Below are 23,259 nucleotides of genomic sequence, written 5' to 3'. Positions count from 1 at the left end.
TCTCCTCAACCGCACCCATGACTAGTCACCGTACCCACATTCCTTGAGCAGACATATACAATCAGTCGGTGTCCATTGTCCCCATTTCACACTATTTCTCCATATCAACAGAATACCTCTTTATCCAAAGCTGTCAGTCAATGCCAGTAACCAAGACAAATGCTACCTGTCCCCCTCCCAAAAAAAACCCACAAAATCAAACCAACCAAAACCCTAATAGGTATACGGGACAGAGGGATACCCATATTCATAGTGATGTGGAAAAAACCCTTGGCTTCCTGATCTGCATACCTTGCTGATGGGTTTAAGCTTACTGCATCACTTTGGCTTAGGACAGAGTTTTACCCCAAAAATGGAAACCGTTGGTGGATTTTTATTTTTTTTTAAATTTCTCTTGGAAATGGCAAAGGGGACATTTTCTAGTCTGATACAGGCTTTTGCATGCTATTAGTTCTCTGATTCTATGGAGATCCAGAACACTGGTGAGTACTTCAGCACTTTCCTTTTCTTCCTGTGGGAGATTGTAGGTGTCTTGTGGGAAGTCTGAGTTTGGCACGGGGTCTTGTGGGGGATCAAGGGTTGGGAAGGGTAAGAGGAAGATACTGTTGGTAGATGCTTGAGACTGAAGTGCCTGCTTTGTGGTTACCTCTGACTGCAAGTCTTGGATTAAGTGGCCAGCCCTTTCCAGTCCTGTACTCTTAACAGCACTAATCTTTATGGTAAACAAACTCCTATCTTCCTTGCATGGCGTCCCTTCTGAGAACAGAAAAAGGACATATGTGGAATCTCCACTAGTATGCCAAACTTGCATACAGAAGCCTGATTGTGTGGGATCTCCCTTGCAGGTTTTCAGACAGAGATTGCAGTGTTTGGAGAAGTGAGCTATCTCTTGTGTTCTGTAACCATGTGAGCTGTCATGCTGCAGTGTCCACTGACAAATAATAGTATGTCTTACTTCTCGCAGGGCTTCCAAAGCAGCTGAGTCCAGGACCTTAAGGAATGTCACGCAGTAGGTGCTGAACTAACTGGCACTGAAAGGAACAGAAAAAGATGGCAGACCATATTTGAAATAATTAAACACGTGGACTTCTGCTGATAAGAAACCATGTCAAAGAAAGGACGTAGCAAGGGCGAAAAGCCTGAGGCGCTGATTGTTGCCCTACAGGCTGCCAATGAGGAACTCAGGACCAAGCTAACAGACATTCAAATTGAGCTGCATCAGGAGAAATCCAAGGTGAGTGAGGGTTTGGTTTTAAATAACAGTGTCTGCACTGAAAGAGGGAAACACATGGAAAAAATAATATCACAGAAATTAACATATGCAATGCAACTCTTTCCTAGAACAGTGGTATGATAATTTCCCCCCATATAACATTTTCTTTGGTGGATGTCCTGTTGCTTCTGTGGAACAGCCTCTTTTTTACTGAGGTACAAGATTAAGAAGTCTTTGGCCCTCAAATGGGAGTGATATGTCTTTTGTAACATCTTTGGCCATATTCCAGTTAGTGGGTTTCATCCTGCCCTCTTGGTGTTTAGAAACTGGGTACTGTTGCTGTTTTTTGAATGGCTGATATTTCAGCAAGGCATGCCCTTATTTTGAAGTTAAGTATTCCCTAAGTGTATAGCATGACAATCCATGTCAACCCTTGCAATCCATCTCCAGTGCAGCCAAACTGTATTGTATATGCTAGCATATGTATGCATTATTTAAAGCTTGTTCAGGTGCTAACAGTATGCTGGAGTTACAGTCTCAGATGTGTAGAGTTAGGCTAAAGCCAGCTGAGTATAATGCATGCAGGGGACAGATGTACCTGTGAAGGTTTGAGGTGCCTCCCATATACTTCAGAAGCCTTTGGTACCACCTCAGGGCTGTGTGCTGTGGCTTCAGCTCTTGCCTTCATCTTCTGCTTAACTTTTCACTCTCTTTTCCTACGTTGTCTGTGCTGGGGCCACCCTTGCGAAACACATATCACCTGTTTACACTACTAGTTTTGTAAACTGTGAAAAGGTAATGGGCTGGGTGTTATCCAAGTATAAAATACTAGCTGTTGTTTTACACCTACTCTGCACATACCCTGCCCGCATTCTGTTAAAATCCTTGCAAGTGGCACCAATTTTCCCGCAGCTGATGCCAAAGTGGCTTTGCAAGGAAGTGTACTTTTTGCTCTCCACAGTGTTTCTCCCTCTTCATTTAGAGATGCTTCTAGTGGCAAGCACTGTATGTTTTATAGTCAGAGTATGGCTTTTGTGCAATAAACCCTTTTGTGGTAAGTGCTAAAGTTCCCTGCACATGGGTGGTGATTAAGGCAGTCTTCAGGTTTAGTAGTGTGTTCTTTATAAGCAGTAAAGATAACAAATCTCTGCTTAATTACTCCTAGTGAGTTTTCATGAAGGGGACTGGAAGCAGTACTAACTGCACCTGGGCAACCCCCACCTGCAGCCTGGTGGCAGCCACATTATCAAAGGATGATGCCTAGTGATATATTGTTTTTCCAAATGGAATATAATTGAAATCCATCAACCTGCCTCTTTGATTCCTTCACAGATAAGCATATATGTTGGGCAAATAAACCCAGAATGACTTGCCTCTAGCTTCCAAACCTGAATAACCACAAATCCTTCAGCCTGTAAGGTCTTTTTGATAATTTATTTCTTTTAGGAACAGATGTTCATGCCAATATATCAAGGTTAATCATACTGGTAATCTCTGACACGTGTTAGCCAGTATAGCGGAAGTTGGTTTCTGTAGTTTAGGAGAAGCTAAATGAAAGCAAGAATAGCCAGTTCTGTGTTACCTGATGTTCTAAGAATCTCTGGGGGCATTCTCCCTTCACCTACCAGTCAGATTTATAGCTGTTATTTTGCAGCCTTTTAAAATGGACAAGATTTGAAAATGGCAACAAAGCGGATATCGTCACTCTTTCAAACGCATTCTGCATCCTTTTCTTTGTCAAATGGTCAATGACAGTCTTGAAGGCAAAAATGGTTTTTGATTCTTTCATTTGCCTTGCAGGCTTTGGCTTTCATGTGGTGCACACAGGCAAGGCTTAACTTACTCTCTTAAGGAGCCACAGGCTGGCTGCCAGAAAACTGATGGCCCAGGGAGTTTCTGTAATGCTTTCCACTACGTTCTGAGTCTTGCTGCTTTTATTATCACTGCAGCTATGGAATTCCAATATGGAAGCTGCCAGTGCAGATTTTTGTTACTAGACATCAGTTCAGGGATGGTCCAAAATAATGAGAGTTACAAGAGTAGAAAAGTCTTGAAAACAAAATCAAAACAAGTTTATCTGAAATATGTTTTATGTGCTCGAGTAACACTGGAAAGGGGCCTTCACAGAGCCCTGTGAAGGGAGTTCTAGGAAAATCTTTCAGATTTGTTTTCCAAGGAGCCTTCTGAGGAAGATTCCTCTCATTTGTAGAGTCTGTTACTTGTCAGGATGACTTTGGTGATTGAAACTGAAAACTATGCTTTCAAACTCTTCTAGTGGCTTATTTTGGGAAAGGTGTATCTGAAATAAGATGGAGATAGCGTGGGAGAAAAAACCCAAAAGTCAATCAGCTCTGCAAATAGCTGAAAGCACTTCCTACCTTAGCTAAATCTTCTCTTAAGTAATCTAGTAGGCCTGCAGGCTAAACCACCAGTGTTTCTTGGAGGGCTTTCAGGTGGCCTGCTACTATGCTTATTCATATTGAATGGGTTTTCCACTGTTTTTTCTTTCTGAAAGGTTTGCTCACTCTTCTTTGTTCTTTTTGGTCTTTATTTAAAAAGGAATTAACAAGGAAGTTCATACAATCTTTGAAACCACATTCTTTTTCACTGTAAATGACAAACCCGAGTTTGATTTGAACTGACATCATTCTTTATCCATTACTTTTCTTTGGCGTAGGTTTCTTTTGTGGAATTGCTCAGAGGTGTGAAGTTACACCTAGAGATTCAGTACTGAGGACTGGTTGGTTGCTCTGTAACTTTGACTCCAAAGCTATGGACAAAGAACTTTTAAAAATTGTCATTAATGAAGAGTAGCAAAGGGCGTATTTCAAGTAAAGCTAGCTGTTCCATAAGCATAATAAACAATGAAGCATGCTTTTCTGTAGATATGTGTCTAAGAAGTGACTACAGATGCCCAATAAAGCTCTCTGTATGGATAAGAACATCTGTAAAAGATGAAATGTTTCCTGGACTTTCACACTTGCACCTTACCCCTGTTGGGATCATACAGAGGCAAGCACTTCTCTCTCATCTGATTGACTGTCCATGGTCATGAAAGTTGTAGGAACCTTGCTGTTTCTGAGCCCTCTAATTTTCTGGTGAATTTGACTGATGTTGACTAATGAGTTAAAAAGTTGTTAGGCAAATGCACCCATATCATGGAGTCTTATTTCCTAAGGAACTATTGGAAGTACATGTAGTGTCACTGCATGAGGCAAGACACCTGGAGAAGGCTTGTTTTGGCTTGAGTAAAGACAGTGTAAAATCTAGGTCAGTGCCCTAGGAGTTGGCCCATATTTTGATGTAGGAGGGTGGAGGATTGGTTAGGGTCTGCAGCAAGGTCTTCCTCCGTTTGGCATGGCTCTGTGTCTGGGTGGGCTTGTTTTGATAACACGTTGGTAGCAGGTGACTTTCATTTTATCTCAATGTAGGTTGCTAAACTTGAAAGAGAGAAGACTCAAGAAACTAAGCGTATCCGTGAGGTGGAGCAGCGCAAGCAGACTGTGCAGATCACGGAGCTAAAAGCCAAACTCCATGAGGAGAAAATGAAGGAGCTGCAGGCTGTGAGGGAGAACCTCATCAAACAGCACGAGCAGGAGATGACGCGGATGGTCAAAGTCCGAGACAGCGAAATCCAGCGCCTCAAGTCAGCGCTGTGCGCGCTGCGGGATGGGAGCAGTGATAAAGTAAGGACAGCGCTGACTATTGAGGCTCGTGAAGAGGCCAGAAAACAGTTTGACTCGGAGCGCCTTAAGCTTCTGCAGGAAATTACTGAACTGAAGTCTGCCAAAAAGCAGGTAGATGAGGCCCTTAACAATATGATCCAAGCTGATAAGATCAAGGCAGGGGATCTTCGGAGTGAGCATCAGTCACACCAGGAAGCCATTTCCAAGATCAAATGGGAGAGCGAAAGGGATATTCGTCGCCTGGTCAGTAACCGAAACAATTCATGTGTTCTCTTAGGCTGTAGTGAGTTTGCCTCTTGTGCCTCTTAACTTTTTCTGAAAAACAGAACATTGCAATGCACCTTAGTTTGCAAAAGTATTACAAACTTCTCACTGTCATTCCTCAGCAGTAAGTAGATCATGGTGAGTCAGCTAGAGCAACCACCGTGATGGTAGCTAACACCTTAAAGTAAGAGAGTGATGGGCCTAGTCCATGAGGATTTGGCTTGCTGAGATGCTAATACATGTGCAGTGCAAAGTGTTAGAAAAAGCGTTTGCATCTGCACTTGCAGTTTGCTAGTTTCTGTAGCCCTTGTGATGGTATCTTGAACACATTAAACCATGGCAGAAGGGGAGATGTCTTTTGTTTTGGTCTTGGCATAGTCTTCAGTAATTACTGGGGAAAATGGGCAACATGAGGCCCACATCAGCAATGGTGCAAGTTGCCATGTTTCCCTATCATCTGGGGAGCTGGACCTGCATGCAGTGGTGGACAGTTTGGCTTGAAAACTGGGATTCAAGATTTGACAGTTAAGTAAAAGAAATGGTAATTTAAACTGTCCAGAAAGATATTCTCCCCCCTGCCTTGATTCCCCCCTCACCCCCAATTCAAAGTCCATGTACTGGAGGTATGTTCGTATGTTGCCAAAATGCTCAGTAATGTAGTACAGACTAATAGTGGGGGATTTTTCATATCTGTATTCTGAATTTTGACCCTTCTAACCATGAGGACAAGTAACTTTTTTTTCTCATCTGAAATTGAGGATCCATTTTTAGAGTTTTAATATAAAAAGAAACTATAGTGAAATTCAGGATAAAACTGAGCCATTTAGTAACATTAAGATCAACTCAGGTTCCACCTATGTATTGTGTGATTTTGTCTTTAGCAGCTGATGAAAAGCTTTTTGAAGGCTATTTACTTGCATAAGAGCCTTGAACAAGTCCAGAATTACTTTTATCTGACTTAGACAAATATTTTCCACCTCCATTGTATTGCTATCAGAGTGGAGGAGATTACCTCAGAGTGACATCTAGTTAATGGACATCAGAATTTAGCCCTGGTCATTGAAAAATACTTTGGGTAGGATTTCAGCAAGCCTAGAAAGCTGCAAGACCAGAAAGTATCTTTGGCAGCTTCAGGCAAAATTTAGCATAGATAGCATTTTTGTTTTCAGGGAGCAATTCATGCAATTTCCAGACAACAGCAGCTTTATTTCGCTCGAGCATGCGCAAGTTCTGGTTCACCAAATTTTCTTGAGCTCAATGATGTTAGTGGTTTTGTATCAATTTTTATGGTTGCAAGGCTTGCATGGGCTAATCTTATTCTAAAGTTTTAATCTCAAATTTTCCTATAAGCCATTGTTCTAAAAAGTTGCTATGAGGTGAAATTAGACTTACTTTTTGTATTGGATAGCCCTGGGCTATTAGGCAGAAATGAAGTAACAATAAAATGGATAGCCTTGAGTTTGCACTCAGCAGAAGATTAATAACATGACAATCAGATTTAAGAAATACTGGGTCTGCACAGGTCTTTTGTTTGTGAGAATGGGACCATAACTTCTACTGCCTCAGCTATTGTAGCTCTGTTTACATGAGCAGGAGCTAGTCTAAACTTTTTTGAGTTTGTCAGTCTGTACTTATTTTTTACTAGTATAAATAACTGACCAAAATCCAAGTGAAAGCCTGAACTCTTCGTCCAACTTTTTGTTAACACGTCGTATCATGCTCAGTTCCTGGGCTTTACTCTGTGTGAGGCTGGTGAATCTGCTGCTGTGCCAATGTACGGTTATGGCTGAAACCTCAAAGTGTATTGTTTTACAAGCCTGATGCAGTATGATATAGCAGATTTAAGTGGTGAACACTGCTATTAAGTAAATTATATACTGCTAGATTGAAGAATGCTGTTGCCTTTACCCAGTAATATCGTTCCGGTGTTTCTCTTATTCAGATGGATGAGATCAAGGCTAAAGACAGGATCATCTTCTCCTTGGAGAAAGAGCTGGAGACACAGACAGGCTATGTGCAGAAGCTGCAGCTGCAGAAGGAAGCTCTGGATGAACAGCTCTTCTTGGTGAAGGAGGCAGAGTGTAACATGAGCAGTCCCAAGAGAGAGATCCCAGGAAGGGCCGGAGATGGTTCAGAGCACTGCAGCAGCCCTGTACGCAGGTTTTACTGGCCCCTGCAAAACAGAAACATGGCTGTGTTTCTTGTGCTCAGATTTTTTCAGGCCCTGGGAAAACATTCCCACTCTTAGTCACTACAGAGTTGTTGTGTCTATAGATTCTTCAGAGAGAATGCTAGTGGGACAACAAAGCTTTGTAAGGCTGTTCCCTCAGTTGCTCTTTTTACAGATATAAAACATCTTAAATAATTAGTGCCCATTTGAAAGAATTGTTCCATGATCATAACTACCTCGTTAGCATACATGCTCAAAAACAGATAGAATTGGGAAGATGGGCAGGGAGAAGGGGTGGGGGTGGCATCCAGGAGACTTTTAGGAGGTCCTCCTCTTTCTCTGTCTTATTCTCCACATATACAGCCCTTGCTGTCATTCACAAAGCATGCAACTCACTGGTTCTGTGACTGAATATATGTTTACACCACAGATGTGTATATATACATGTATATACACATATACAAATGAGGAATAAAAAAGTAAATGCAATTGATACTGAAAGGAATGTCCTTACTTTTTCACCTGACATAGCAGCTCAGCAGATGTATAGGAAAAGGCAATAAAAATTAGAATTTTTAGCTTTTTGCTTTTTCTTCCCCATCATAAAAAAAAATTATTGATATCTGTTTGGTTATTTTCTCTTTATTTTTTTAAGGAGGTAAAAATTTTCAATTAAATTATCCACCAAACCAGATACATTCTTCCAAAAATATGTGTATTTTTGCCAGCATGTTCAATGCTGTAAAAATCCATAAATGTAATTTCTTGATGACAGCTTAAGTTGACCGGTGTGTGGTTTTTGAGGATTCTTTTTCCCAAGCATGCATTTTGAAAAAAAATCAGTAACTGTATTATGTTGTTGCCAATGAACAGGACTTGCGCAGAAACCAGAAGAGGATAGCAGAGCTGAATGCCACAATCCGGAAGCTGGAAGACAGGAACACGTTGCTTGTTGATGAACGAAACGAACTGGTGTGTGAGCTTTGCACTATCAGACAGAGGAGGTCGGTAGCCACAGGGAAAGGCAAAGAGGGGAGGATCCAAGGATGATAGCCAGTGATGAATATGCCTTTTCCATCTCTCAGTCTAGTCACTCAGGAGGCTGAGGGTGATTTTTTTTTTTTTTTCTTAATCCTAGAACTAAACAGTAATTTCACTGAAGTTATGTGGTATAAAATCATAATGAAAGTTGAGGAGAGAGGCTTGTAGGTTTGTATTATGAACACTTATGTTCCCTCCTTGACCTTTTGAGCATACAACAGTGTATGGTGAGACTTATCTTGTAAATTAAATAATGTCTGTAGTCCAGTATTTGACCGGGTTGAGAACAGTTAAGTATTGGATCAAGGGAGGATGGGCAATGGTGAATTGATCCCTTCATCTGATTTACTCCTAGGTGGTGGTACCTGTGTGTTGGAGTCAGCACCCTGGCTTTTTAACTTGTCCATGTTTCTACATCTGTGATTAAAGATGACGGTGCTGAAATTCAGCTCTTGATTACTTTTTTTTTAATTTACTTTTTTTATCCTGAGCTAGGAGTCCTAATGCACTCCTTTCGTATCACTTTAGCTGGCTTCAGTCTCCTCAATGTTCTTAATGTAATATTTGCAAAATAATGTCATATCAAGATTGCAAATTAGACATATATTCATGTGTCTCTTTTCAGTTATGAAAAGCTCTCAATCCCCAAATTTCTGTGATACTGAATAGCTTGGAGTCTGAGTCAGCTTGATTACCTGTTGCTTTTCATTAAATATTCAGCCTATTTTTTCACAAGGAAAAAAAATAATTTTAAAAGGCTTCTGAGCTGTATCTAGCACAATGTGACTACAGTGAACACATTTTGTTAAATGTGACCAGGAGTACTGCTGGAAATACCATACACTTTAAGAAACATTCAGACTAGCAACAGATAACTTCATTCTTAGGGTAGAACAGATGGCTGTTTTGCCCACAGCTGTGCTGGTCAAAGATGTAACTGCTTCCTAGCTGCTCCCCCTTTTTCTGTTAGCAGGAGGGGTCTCCCAGTACTTGCTTACCTGCTTCAGACAAAATCATTGGGTTAGTTTAATGTGAGATGCTACGATGATGTAAGCAGATGTGGTTAACTGTGCTTGATAGCTACAGAAAACTCTTGGTCTTTTCCTCAGCAGAACTGCAACCTCCCAGTGACAAACAGTAATAGAGAACTGGGACAGTGCCTTTGATAGATGATCTGGACACAAAGATGATGTCTTTCCACAGCCACATGCCATCTTCCTTGGGCGCTCTTAGAAAAAGAAACATCAATAAAACGCTCAGTATTACTGCTTGGAACTAATTTTTCAGAGGAAGAGATCTTGGTTAAAACTCTAGTTGTACCAATACTGGAACTTCCAAGCATGCCCTAAGATACCTTCCTATCTTATGGGATCTGTTGTTTAAATGTTATGTAATTTGTTTATTTAAACCAAAGTTCATTGTGCTTGTGCATGTGCACAAGTATTTCACTGGGGGGCATTAAGAACCACACTTAAAACTATGTTGGTATTGCTGTGATCCAGACTGAGTAGGTACCTTTGCAAATCTGTCTTTCAATGAGAAAATCAGTGAGTTTCTTGCAGGTAAACTGCCAAAAAAAAAAAAAAAAGGTTGCTTTATCTGTATGTCTGAATTTTCCTATAGATAAAGCCGTCTTTTGGAAACAGATATGCAGAATTGTGCTTTGAGATTTACAGGTAAAACTAGTTATGGAAGCTGTAAGCATCAGTTCCATTAGATCACTTTGGCATTTTACTCGGACAGTAGTCCAACAGGGAACTAACGAAAGTACTTTTAAGAAAGGAGGGAGGAAAATATACCTTTTATTTGGATAATTTACAATCATTAATTGTTATTATCAACCCAGTTGAAGCGTGTCCGAGAAGCTGAGAAACAGTGTAAACCTCTTCTGGAAAAGAACAAGTGCCTCACGAAGAGAAATGATGAACTTATGCAGTCTTTGCAGCGCATGGAAGATAAACTGAAAGCAGTCACTAAAGAAAATATAGAAATGGTTGGTACTTAAGAGCAAAATGAGGATCACTGTATGATCTATGTCTGTTACGGTGGCCACATCTGCATAGTGTATGCATATATATACATAGAGAAAACGTGTTGTATATAGTGTGTAATACTATTGATAAGATATAACCGTGCTTAAGTCTGTATATACTGGACTTGCATAGTGTAGCATTGTGTATTATGCATACGTGTGCAATATATTTAAGTGAATGCATAATTAACAATCCTCAAAAATTAGAATATTGAGTTTCAAATTTTTAAAAAAGAAAAAGGAAAAAAAAGTCAAATCATTCAGTCATATCCCACCGTGCTGTTTTGCATCTGGAACTCAAAAAGGAAGCTTAAGAGTGATGTTTTCAGCCAGCATGGTGTTTGTCTTTGAATGTACCTGTTCTTTTTAGAGCTGATGATGGCAAAGTAACATTCTGTTCTGGCACTGAGCATGTACAATCTTTCCATAAAGCATATGCATGGTAGATGGATATGGGACAGGGAGAGTGATGGTGTTACAAGTTTGGCTAGGGTTATCACTTTCATGAAGCAGGGTCAAAGCAGTTATGCCAGTGTATCCTTCAAATGGAATTGTCCTGAGTATCAGTCAGAATGCAGTCCCTATGCAGGCGCTGTTGTTGCTTTGGCATTAATAGAAAAAGGAGGCGGAAGTTCTGATGTAAGCTGGCAGGCTGAGATGACTTCCTGTGCTAAGTGTGTTTGCATGCCTTGTCTCTGGATTGCAGTAGCCACTGTTCTCATCTTGAGCAGGCTGACTGTTCTGCAATGAACGCAGCTTTCCTGCCAGTGAGGATGAGATGGTCAGATTCACTTTTTTGTCTTAAAGAAAAAAGGCTTTAGTGTTACAAGGTTAATCCACTTTAAGACTCTGCAATTCACCCATGCCCAGAAGACCAATAAACTTACTGTGGGTGTCACGGGTCAGAATTCTTCTTCCACAGCTGTGGTAGTACAGATCACAGCCCCCTGGGCTCTCCCACAGCAAAGAGAAGGGACTTTGGATCTGCATGCATTAGGCATCAGTGAGCCGCACCACTGGTGAATATATGCAGGCATAGCACATCTTAGGTCCCTGACATCTGCTCTTTACTCTGTAAATGCCCAGATTATGTAAGTTAGCAAGATGTGGGTGGCTAGAGTGATTCTTACGGGCTGTAGTCGTCTTTTCTCCCACATATGCTCAGGAGCAGGCGGGATGTGGACTTCCAGTTAAAATAGATCTGGTACCACATCTTTTGCCTTTTCTCCTGTTCTGACTGGATGCATGTATTTCACATGATTAAAGCATGTCCATTTCCTCACTGTATGTGGTGATACGATGGGTATCAGTAAGGGCATGGGGTCATGGGTGTAGATACTATTTGCATACCCACTGGAAAGATAGGGAGTTCTACTGTATTTGCCATGTGTTGAGGCATCTTGATGCATGGCAAAGGAAGAGCTATGGTATATGACCTTTAAGTGCTGCTGTAGAGGTTGTATGCCACGCAATAAGTAAATAGATAAAGCTTTGTTGTTCTGGTTGAAGAACTCAGCCTTTCTGTGCTGCTTTATTGTTAAGAAGTGCTGACAAGTATTAATAAAATTATAAAAATGGCGTAGCTGAAGTATATTTAAAGGGCTGTACAACTTAAATGAAAGATAATGCCTGATTTTTGACTGAAAGGTGGTCTTTTTGTCTTCTGATTGGTGGATCTTACTTTATTTCTTTCTTCTTCTTGCCACAGAGAGAAAAAATGACATCACATCCTCCTCTAAAGAAATTAAGATCTCTCAATGACCTGGATCAGGCTAATGAGGAACAAGAAACTGAATTCTTAAAGCTTCAAGTCATAGAACAACAGAACATAATTGATGAGTTAACAAGGGTATGTCCAGAGCACTGGGAAACTAGGGAGGATTCCTGTGCACAGTTTACCACTGATAGTATGTCTTCTAACTAGAGGTGTGAGGGTTAATATCTTATTTTTAACACCTGCAAATTTTTAGATGTAGGTATGCATGGGTGCAGTTTAACTGAATTTCTAGTGGGGCATCAGCCCCTACAACTCAAAAGCATAACTCTTGTGTGTGAATTGAGCTCTAGAAATGAACACAGACTAAGAACAGTGGAGCTTGGGAAGATAGCTACATGTTCACAAGGCAGGGTATAACTAAGCTACCATTAAAAAGTTTCCTTAACAAGAGGCAGGCACACAGTACGATATCATGTGCTGGAGAAGTGTGAGCTGCTAGAGGGTGATTGAGTAGTTCTTCTGTCACTTAATACTGACAATTTCTTTTTCACCTGACTTTGCATTATGATGTCGAGAGGAAGGAGAGAGACTCCAAAACAGGCTTTTCCCTCTTCTAAGACATCATTGCTAGGACTGGTGAGATCATCACTACCAACATTTGATGACTTTGAGACAGAAGCAGCATCCCTTCTGCAGGGAAGGTAGACAGCCTCTTACACAAAGCCCAAGCCTGCAACAGGCCTCCCAGTGATTTTAACAGGAAATCCATCAGTGTCTTGTCAAACGAGAGGGTGGTGGGGTTTTTTTTTTCAGATATCCCATCTTCCCTTCTTCAAGTAGTTTTCGGCCAACACATGTACAGATTTGGATATGAATCCTCTGTTCCACCTGGAATCAGATTCCTATTTGAATGTATGAATGGAGACTTGATAGAAGCCAAGTGTTTTATTTCCTCTGTAGATTTGTCCTTTTACAGCTGCAAACAAAAGAGGAGAGAGTAACTTTTAAATCTTATTTTCTAGGACAGAGAGAAACTCATTCGTCGCAGAAAACATAAAAGGAGCTCAAAGCCAATTAAGGTAAGAGGAAAAATTGTTTTCAGCTTATATACAGAGCTAGTAGGCTCTGAGGAAAGCATACTTTTACCAATCTGATTAAAGAGAGCTTTGTGATTATAACAGTCTGCTTTAGTGATCAGGTTTATAAACACCTTAGTTACTTTGGGAGAGCTTTTTAAGTCCACTTGGAAATTCAGTTAAGGGTGCATAGCTATTTTATTTTCAGAAAAATGGTACTTTTTTTCCCCTTGAAATAGTAACAATTTTCCTTCCATCTGGTTTCTATAAATATTGTTCTCAAGGTCTATTATGCTGAGATGTATTTACATTTCCAGAGATCTTCCCATCTATCTTTTGCTGTCTATTTTTCACAGCACATATGGGCTAAAACAAAGTTCTTGTGCATTTTTATTCTTGAAGCGGAGGTTTCTCCCTGAGAAATTGAGTGTTATTCTGTCCTGCTCAGATCCACAGGCCTTTGGTTACCTGTTTTATTACTTGGAATTGGGTCAAGTCAGAAGCTGGTATAATTTACAATTTTAGAGCCAAGTAGTCAGTAGTGGTTCAAGTAGATCCTTTATCATCTAAGTGTGAAGAATGATTTTGCAACAGCCACGTCTCAGATCCAGAAAGTGGAAATACTGTGTAGAAAACAGAGCTTGGTTGTTCTTTGTCCTCCGAGGACATCCTTTAGTATGTCAGCCATGTTCTGTGAAAGTAATGCAGTGCTATCCTACACACAGAGAATTTCAGACCAGTAAATCCTAGATGTGTCATCACATTGTTCTGTATGGGTTTTGAAACAATGTACAGCAGACGTAAGGAGACAAGGACTAAAAAGTATTTTTATCAGTCAACTTTATTTCAAAGCCAGAGATTATAATATGGGAGAACATGGCTATTGTCTTCACTTGAAAAAAATAATGAACAGAAAAAGATAATATATGCAAAAGGTTATTGGCATCTTTGGTACATGTTTTTTGTGTGATTTAAATTCCATGTTTAGAAGGTTGTAACCTGTCAGCAAAAGTGAAAAGTGTTGCAAAGCAGAAGTGCATCTGAAATGCTTGTCAATCAGTTTGTAGAATTATTCATAAGCTAAGTATTTAAATGCCCAGATCTGTACCCTGAAACCAAGCCTGCAGGGTCAAGCTTCTGTACCTTCATAGAACATGACTCACAGTTTTAATTTGATTTAATTCCATTACTGAGATGGGAGATAGTGAGGTGTCAGACATACAACCAAAATGTGTAGCACGAGCAATCTCTTACAACGTGGCAGTTACTATAGTACTGGAAAGATGTGTGAGAGAAAAGTTCCTTCACGCTGGTTTTGTATTAGCATAGCTTTCACTCACTTACTCCAACAGCAATATCGGTGAGAAAAGCACTGTGATATTAAAAATACCAGTGGTGTTTGTGAGAGAAGGAGGAGGGTTCACTAGTCTGCACACATTTCCAGCTCTTTCTGGTGTTACACACCATATGGTTTGCCACCAGTCTGCATGTTGGTAGATGTCTTCTGAACAGCTTTGGGGTTAACAGACAATGCTCCTGCCTTCCTGCAATGGCAGAGACTTCAGCGTGTTGCTGCTGCCATTATGCTTTCCAAGTTTTAGACTGAGCCAGATCCTCTGCTCAGAATTACTTGGCACACTCATTCGTCACCAGCACAAGACCTAATCTTCAACATAGTTCCTTTTGGATTTGTTTGGAGATAGTAATTGCAGGGGTAGCCCGTTGCTCTTTTTTCATATTGCCTTTTTTAAGTAACTAGCAGTGTGATTTTGAACGAACCTTTCCCCCGCATCAGAAACTCATGCTACCTGTTACCAAGGAGATTCAGAAATCATGTTTTCCCTTCTTTAGAGACATGTGGTAGATACAGTTTTTGGGTACGATGATGATTCCATGGACTCTGAAACATCCTCTGTGGCCTCATACAGAACAGACAGAACACCAGCAACTCCAGATGATGATCTGGATGAGGTAAGATCTGACTGTTTCCATAGGCATGGACAGGTTTTCAAGAGACTTTGAGTTCCAAAACAAGTGGCCAGACTCTTAAAAAAAGTTAGGTTTTTGTAGTGCATATTGAGTGGTAAGTTCTTCATTAAGTTTGGCCTCAATTTTGGTTACTGAAACGCTGAGAGGTTCCTTCAAAACATAATCTATAGAGTCTACAGCTATGACGTCATCGCAATCTGAGATTATTTTTTTCCTTTCCCCCTTCAAGAAAATAAACATCACATTTCTTTAACCTACAAGATCTATAAACGCTGTATAAATTCCACATTCTTGTTACTTCATATCACAGCAAGCTCACCAAATCAAGACCTGTAAACCAACTGTTGTGCTTAACAAATCACACTTACATTCTTTGCTTTGGCAGTGCGGTTTAGCAGCGGAAGAATCAGAGCTGCGGTTTCGACAGCTGACAAAGGAGTACCAGGCCCTGCAGAGAGCATATGCACTGCTGCAGGAGCAGACAGGAGGCATCATAGATGCTGAAAGAGAAGCCAAGGTTAGTATTTGTTTGAGGGTGAAAGCATTTCATTGCTATCAAGACGTACAAACCCCTCAAAGTGACGTACAAGGTAATGGAGTTACATACAGCATCCATACAACTGAGAGATGTCTGCTTCACTCATTTGCTGGGTACATTTAAAGAGAGTGACAATTAAGAATGGATGCGATCACTCAGTTTACAAGGGGCTGTCCTCTGCCTGAACCTGAGAACTACAGCTGAGCAGGAATGCCAAAGCAGGCAATTCTGCAATTCAGTGCAGAATCACATGGGGTTTCTCATCTTTTGTCCAGGTGTGAGAGTTTAGGGTTTAAAGGAAAATAGAGGCCTGTGGGTTTTCACAAAGGCACACATATGTGCCAGCTTCAGGAATGTTCACCTGGATGTGTCAAACAGAGAAATGCAAATTACATTCAAATTTAAGTGTGGTGCAGACTACAGTAAATCTTCCAAGGCTAAAAATGTTGTCCCTCTGATTAAATTGTAGAATTGTTCAGGCTGGAAGGGACCTCAAATGGTCTCCAGCCCAAATTCCTGCTTAAAACAGTGTCAGCTGTGAGATCACAGCTTGTTGAGTTGGCTCTTGAAGAGCCCCCCAGGCAGTTTTACTTGCTTCTTTCTGCTAGCTTCTGGCACTCTCATCTACTAAGGACTTTTTTTTCAATTCAGAGACTGCCCCTTACAAGGATCTTTGAGCAAAGCCTGTCACCCTGAATACCTGAGCTTGTGTTTTGCTACTCTAATGCAATACATGGTAATAATAGGCTTGAGTGGGGAGAGGGGACTGATCTGTTACCTCTCTGTTCCCTTGGGTCATCTGTATGCCAATCTGAGGAGTGGCACAAAACATCGCTGAGCCAGAGTCTTCATAAAGGTTACTCACTCATTGGAAGCAACAGCATAAACCCAGACTCTGCTGTGTTTGATTTTCTTTTAATACTGGTCACATTGCTGCTTTTTTTACTATTTCATGCTGTGCCTGACTTCAACAGGCTCAGGAGCAGCTCCAAGCTGAAGTCCAGAGATATAAAGCCAAAATAGAAGATCTGGAGAAAACTTTGGCACAGAAAGGGCAGGTAAGCACTTTTTGTGTATTTTCCTTTTCTGTTTTGGTTCTTATCTGCTCTGTTTGCAGAATACCTAGCACAATTTCAATATGGACTTCCATGAGATGTAATGTCACTGTTCAGTAAACAGGCTCCAATTTTCAATAAATGCGCCCAATCTCACAGAGTTTGATTATTCTGTAATAGTACTTGTTCATCCAACAGGACTCACACTGGGTGGAAGACAAACAGCTATTCATTAAGAGGAACCAAGAGCTTTTAGACAAGGTAAGTTCCCAAGTTTTGCATGGTCACTCTGAAGGGTAATCTGGATTCTGCAATGTACTTTTTGGACATGCAGTCTGGTGCTTATAGGGATAGTATAAGGATAGAACAGCACAGATTAATACAGACAGGATAACATACGGAAAGACAAGCCCTCTCCAGCTCTGATTAGGCACTGTTGTTGCTGGCAGTTGCTGGTGCAGCAGCTTGGCTGATAAGCTCCAGTAGAGCTGGAAGCTCTGCTCGTCGTTCTGGCGCAGACCTTTGTGTTCCAGTAGAATTGCACTGAAGGGTCTGCTGCTGCTGCTGCTGCACTGGCAAGGTGTCTGAGCTTAGCTTCTTGAAATGAAATAGCAGTAGAAATGCAGTCACCCTCTAACCCTTTCACACTCCTAGTCCCTGTTCTGTTAAGGGCTTAAAGTCATCCCTAGGTCCAGCAGAACTTGCACTGTTCAGTCCCTTGATGCATTTAGGAATATCACCTGTTTGTGTGTGTATATATATTTTTATGTATGTATTTTTAATCATGGAATATAAGGATATGAAGGACTTCAACATTGCTTGTGTATTGCCAACAGTAACAGCACTGGTCATACATATGACTGCCATCAGCAAGAGGTGATAACTACCAGCACCATGTCTCCTGCTGTCTTTCACCTCCCCAGATGAGGTTTCTTAGTCTGTGTTTCTCTCCTTCCGTAAATGCCCCTAACAAGTCTCCAGTCCTGTGCCATCCTTCCCCATCCAGACAGACTGACCCATGGGGGCTCATTTGACCTCAGGCTTACCATGCTCCTTAGCTGTCCTTGTCTGGGCCCTCCTTGGACAACCTGACTGCAAAATACATGTCCTGGCACCGGCTAGAGACTTGCAGAAGAGAGCAGGCTGAAGAGCTAGTGGTGGGGTTGTCCACAACAAGCAAGCTAGGGACAGCTGTGGTGGTATTTAAATCTTACCTGCTAACTGACAGAACTACTCATGTGGAGATGCTTGACATGCAGTTCACACAGGTGCTTGCATGGGTGGAATGGCTGCTCAGGTAACTCTCCACAAAGACAGCTCTCCCTCCATTGGCATCTGTGCTTCGTGTACTGGGAATCTCTGACCTAGCCCAAGCTCTTCTCCAAGGCAGGGGCAGCTGTTTCTGTGTCATTCCTGACAGGCATTTATCCAAACTGTTCCAACAATGATGTCTCCGCATCCCTCCCCAGACAATCTATTCCAGTGTTTTTCCGTAAGAATAGTGTGTTTAATAGTTAGTGCAGACTAATCTGTTGGCAAACCTGACACCTCTGTAGAGTTAACTTCCCTGCTGATCTCCCCTAGTATTGGATTTTTTTAGGAAAACTTCCAGCCTAAGCATTTTATGAGTTTAGGATTTTGACAAGAAGTTCACCTGTAAACCAAAGACTCACTGAGGTAAAACAGCAAGTAGTGAACCATCTCTAGAGTTTGGATTTCGCTCTGCCTATGCTACCTCAACTGTTACTCACCAGATATTCAGTGTTTCTTGTAACAGTCACACAGATCCTGAATTTACGTATTTCTATTAGATAGAGAAACTGGAAGCAGAAAACAACCGTCTACAACAGGAGCTACAGGATGCCCGAGACCAGAATGAGCTGCTGGAGTTCCGCAACCTTGAGCTGGAGGTGATGGATGAGCTCAGTTACAGTAGAGCTGGTAGCAAATTAAACTAGTGCACTTGTACTGGACACCAACTTTAATCAAATGTTTACGCAAACATTGTAGTGATAGAACAGAGTTATTTGTTAATAAGGCCCAGAATTTTTGATTGTGAGCTGAAGTATGTCAGCTCCAAAGTCCTGGAAATACTAAGTTCCATACCTGACTGGTTCACCTCTCTCTGGGTTAGGTGCCCAGTGTGCATAAATGAGCTTAACTGACTAGTGTCAGTACGGCTCTTGGTTACCCCACCTGTGGATATGGTTTTTCCAGTACTTTGGAGCAGTCTGTTGTGAACATGCTTTGTTCTTATTGCTGGCCTGGAGTCTACTAAAATGGACAGAAATTAATTACATTTAAATTAACTGAATAAGCAAGGCTTAAACCCCATCCTCATGTACCTTGCTCAGGGCTGCATCCTGGTTCACAGCTAAGATCCCTCCTGAGAATAGGCATCCAGGTTTTTTTGTTGTTGTTTTGTTTGGTTTTTTTATGAACCTGAACAGGTCTTGGAGGAGAAAGAAATGTTGAGCGTGCTTTTATCTCTAATAGCTGAAGAGTAGAGTGTTCCTCTAAGAAGTCAGAGATGCAGGTACAGTTCCCTCTTCAGGGTCTTCAAAGCCCTGTTTCCCCCTGAGAAAACCTTAATGCTGATGTACAATGGCTTTGTTCTTTTCCCCTCTTTCAGCAAGGGTGATGAGACAAGAGTTCAAATTTCATTGAGAGTGCTGCTGTGAGAAGTGCACCTCTCTAGCCCTGTGCTTGAAGGACTGGAACTCTTTGAAGTTTGAATCAGCAATGATCGATGAAATTGCATAAGCATTTGTAAGAAAGTATTGGACCCAGGGCTGTTGTATTCTAGTACCGTACCCATGGGGGTAAAAGGGTTGTTGTACCTCGTCCTCTCTGAGCCAGTGAATCTTGAATTCTTTTCTCTGTGGGCACTGGGCTGTGAGAGGAGATGGGAGCTGTCTTACTCAAACCAATCTGTACTGGGTGGTTAGAGCTCTCCTTGTTGCAGAAGAGGACTGTGCACGTCGGCTCGTGTGGTGGAGGGAGCTGAAGCCAGGTCTCTGAGAGCCCGCAGGCACTCCAGCCCTGCTGGGGGATGGCTGGGGCTCCCTGGGGCTGCAGCTGTGGGCTGTGCTGTGCTGGGGGCTTCTGCCCTGCTGTGAGCACCTGAGGACAGCTGGGCTACAGAGCCAAGGTGCCCAAGGAGCACAGGCTCCCTGCACAGTGGTTTGCAACAGCTTCTGTACTATTGATTGCTGAGGCCCTTTTAGATGTAATCTCTCTGTGCCTTAGTTTCCTGCCACTGTGGTAGGGGTAAGAGACATTTTATATAGGTGAATGTGGTCTTGCTCCTGCAGCCTTTTATCATCATGCTTGACAGTGCTGGCATGTGTGAAAAGCCAACAGCACCCACCTGTGTTGCATATAGTGCTTGGTCTGGAGTTGTCTTAATTTGCATCTGGAGGCTGTAGGCCCTTGCACAGTGAATAGAGACAGCTTGTCTGCCCGCTTGCAAGCACTGTCACTTTTGCAGGCACTGGACATGTTCCCTCTTGAGGAGCTCTCTTGTGAGCTGTGTTAGGTAAGAAAGGTCCCTCAGGTGACACTGTAGGGTGATGGAGGAGCTCCAGAAGCCCCTGCAGGCAGCCAGAGGACTGGGTTGAACCTCAGTGTCCCTCTTCCCAGACGGCCCCTAGTTATAGATTCTTAGGCGTGCCTGCTTCCACCTGGTCTTTTTTCCAGTATAAGCTGGTTTATTTCTCAGTTGTTCTTTTCAGTTGCTGTCCAAGGCCTTATATACTTGTCATTCAGAGCTTGTAGGTAACACAGAGCCTTTCCTGGCTCTCCTGAGTCAGTGCTGGGACAGATGTGTCCCATATTTATAGAACTTTCCTACAGTTTTATGTGACAGCTGTGTTTTCATATGACATGGAACTGGACTGATCAAGTGAGTTACATGTTCATAAACAAAAAATATATTTGAAAGTGAAATTTGATTTTCACTTCTGTGCTTGCCTGAATACCTGAAAGGGAAATAACATCTTCACATTCTTATTTTTGTCTTTGGTACTTTAAAACTGGACAAATATTTGTAGATTTTATGCAATGAAGGTGTATAAATAGCTAAGTTGATCAACCTTTTTGAACTTGCTACCTTTCACAGATATCAGAACATGCAGCATACCAGGATGAGCAAATGTGTAATCTGAGTATCCTAGCAGTCTTAAGTCAAATACCTGTTTCTAAAGGGTGTATTTACAAGAAGTAGTTGTTCAGCACTTCATTAAGCAAAGCACTTGAGTCTCTTAGCCTTTTCACAGACAATTTGCAAAGGAAAATAACTGATCAAATAAATAGTCTCCTGTAAAATAGTTAGCTTGGGTTCAGGATCCTATCCCACTTGGCACACTGTTTTTCAGACTAAGACTAAATGTTTGTTTCTTTGACTTGTAAAATGAAGAGCTTGGATTTGTGAAGAATGATATAAACAGTAGCTATGGCATTTAATGAGTTCTGTGTGCATCTCCTTCATTCTAATATGTTCTCTGGCATCTTTTCAATTTACTTCCAGGAAAGAGAGAGACGCTCCCCACCATTTAATCTCCAGATTCACCCATTCTCAGATGGTGTGAGTGCTCTACAGATCTACTGCATGAAGGAAGGAGTTAAGGTAGGTCAGTTTTATAAGGCAGCACTTCTAACTACAGGAGTGGATGGTGCTGCCCTTATAACCCATTACATTCATCTCTGCTAATAACTACACTAAACTTTAAGCACTTAAACTCAGTCTAATGTAAGGGTGTGTGATGACTGACACAATTGAATTGGACTCATAATTTTCAACGTAATGATAAAACCTGGCTCAAAGGCAACTGAAATCAGTGTGTGGTGCATTTCCATGGGATAAAACAATATGGTTGATTTCAACGTGGTTCATAGAAGGGATGAATATTGCAGCTGTAATAAAATGTGCATGCCATGCCTTTACCTTATTCTGTCTTTGCAGGATGTCAGCATCCCAGACCTCATAAAGCAGTTAGACATCCTAGGTGATAATGGGGTAAGTTAAAGTGGGAGGTGTTTTCCCTTTAGAAGCTGCATTTTGTACAGTAGAGTAAGTGAAATCTATAATTATATCATGACTGTTTTCTAAGATACTTGTTAAATTATGTAATATCAGAACAATTAATTTAAGGAGTATTTGTTTCTCTAAGTTAAGGATTTGTGAGATTTCAATAGTCAGAGAACTAGTAATGAAGTAGCAGCCTTAATGTCTGGTTTAGCAGACTGGGAAGAGTGTCCAAAGGTCACTCATATTTGGAACTGGGCCTGACTGCACTCCAGTCATTCAGGAAAGCACATGAATTAACTTGGCAGTCTGAGCCAACTGCTCTTCATCAGGACTTGGATTCCTCTGCAAACAGTTTCATTAATAGGCAAGAATTGTCAAATTCCCTGTGGCTTTCGAAGTGGGCATTGCTGCCTACTTTAGTCATGTAAAAGAGATCATCCTGTATCTGGCCAATGTTAGATGTGCTTTAAGAAAATGTATAAGAAATAAAAACGAAGGATCGTGATTATCTCTTCACATGCTGGTGTAAATCAGCATTATTTTTACAAAAACTTTAATGGAAAGTCAGCTTTGTAAAACTAGCATGAAAACAGATACATGGGTCTAATTTTAGTTTGTTTCTCATAAGATGCAATGGGATGAAAACATATAGTCCATATCATGGAGGAAGGCAAAAGCAGTGTTCTTTTTAATATGTTAACAGGCTGTTTTGATGGGAATAGGATACTTGGTACTACAGGGATCCCCTGAAAACTGTAGACCTAGTCTGTAGCCGGAATTATCTTTATTCATGCAGGAAGGTGCTGCCAATTTTCTTCTTCCCTCTCTCTCTTCACAGAATTTAAGAAATGAAGAACAAGTGGCCATAATTCAGGCTTCCACTGTATTGTCCTTGGCAGAGAAGGTAAATTGTGTGCTTGCTTTTCTCGTGTGTTATCTAAGGCCTCATCTAAGACTGGATATTTTCTGCTCTGTTATTGTTGTCAATATTGTCAAACTTTTCTAGTGTAGGAAGCGATTCTCCAGGTAAAGCCAACTGCCAGCACAGTCCCAAACACCTTGCTAAAGCAGCAAAAATATCAGACTCAGCTGGCTTAAGCTGTGAACTCAAAACAACTGCAAATACAGAAATAATGTCAAATGAAACTTGTTATTGTAAATGGAATGAGAAACCATCAGACATTTAAACCATAATTAGCTGGAGTGTGGGATTTCTGGTCCTGAGATTTTCAAAACTTCTGAAGGAATATGTATGCATAATTCCCGCTGAAATAATGTGTCAAAGTTTCTTATTTTGAAAATTAAAAAGAAAATTAGGGCAGATTAAAATTGCTTTCTGTGGCTCAAATGCAGCACACAATTTTGTCAACATGACAGCTTCCAAGGATTCTACTTAGCAATTTCTCCTCTGCAAAGTAAATTGCCATCTACACAGCTAAGCTGTTTTTG

The 23,259-nt window shown here is 41.2% G+C and overlaps 1 protein-coding gene across 2 annotated transcripts in view; it reads left to right on the top strand.

The window, feature by feature from the left end:
- JAKMIP2 (janus kinase and microtubule interacting protein 2) overlaps positions 1-23,259 on the top strand; it is a 62,689-nt gene that overhangs the window by 25,672 nt on the left and 13,758 nt on the right. For both annotated transcript variants that reach the window (XM_037398457.1, XM_037398458.1), the window contains exons 2-16: positions 965-1,234; positions 4,645-5,142; positions 7,106-7,315; positions 8,207-8,305; positions 10,221-10,367; positions 12,115-12,255; positions 13,146-13,202; positions 15,051-15,170; positions 15,574-15,705; positions 16,701-16,784; positions 16,980-17,042; positions 18,593-18,691; positions 21,310-21,408; positions 21,745-21,798; positions 22,649-22,714. In XM_037398457.1, coding sequence (XP_037254354.1) covers positions 1,106-1,234; positions 4,645-5,142; positions 7,106-7,315; positions 8,207-8,305; positions 10,221-10,367; positions 12,115-12,255; positions 13,146-13,202; positions 15,051-15,170; positions 15,574-15,705; positions 16,701-16,784; positions 16,980-17,042; positions 18,593-18,691; positions 21,310-21,408; positions 21,745-21,798; positions 22,649-22,714 — 1,998 coding nt within the window. In that variant the 5' untranslated portion in view covers positions 965-1,105. The remainder of the gene's footprint in view (positions 1-964; positions 1,235-4,644; positions 5,143-7,105; positions 7,316-8,206; positions 8,306-10,220; positions 10,368-12,114; positions 12,256-13,145; positions 13,203-15,050; positions 15,171-15,573; positions 15,706-16,700; positions 16,785-16,979; positions 17,043-18,592; positions 18,692-21,309; positions 21,409-21,744; positions 21,799-22,648; positions 22,715-23,259) is intronic.

This window comes from Falco rusticolus, chromosome 8 (assembly GCF_015220075.1).
Source record: "Falco rusticolus isolate bFalRus1 chromosome 8, bFalRus1.pri, whole genome shotgun sequence".
NCBI lineage: Eukaryota > Metazoa > Chordata > Aves > Falconiformes > Falconidae > Falco > Falco rusticolus.
The sequence above is the reverse complement of the archived record's forward strand: the minus strand, read 5'-3'. Positions and strand labels throughout refer to the sequence as shown.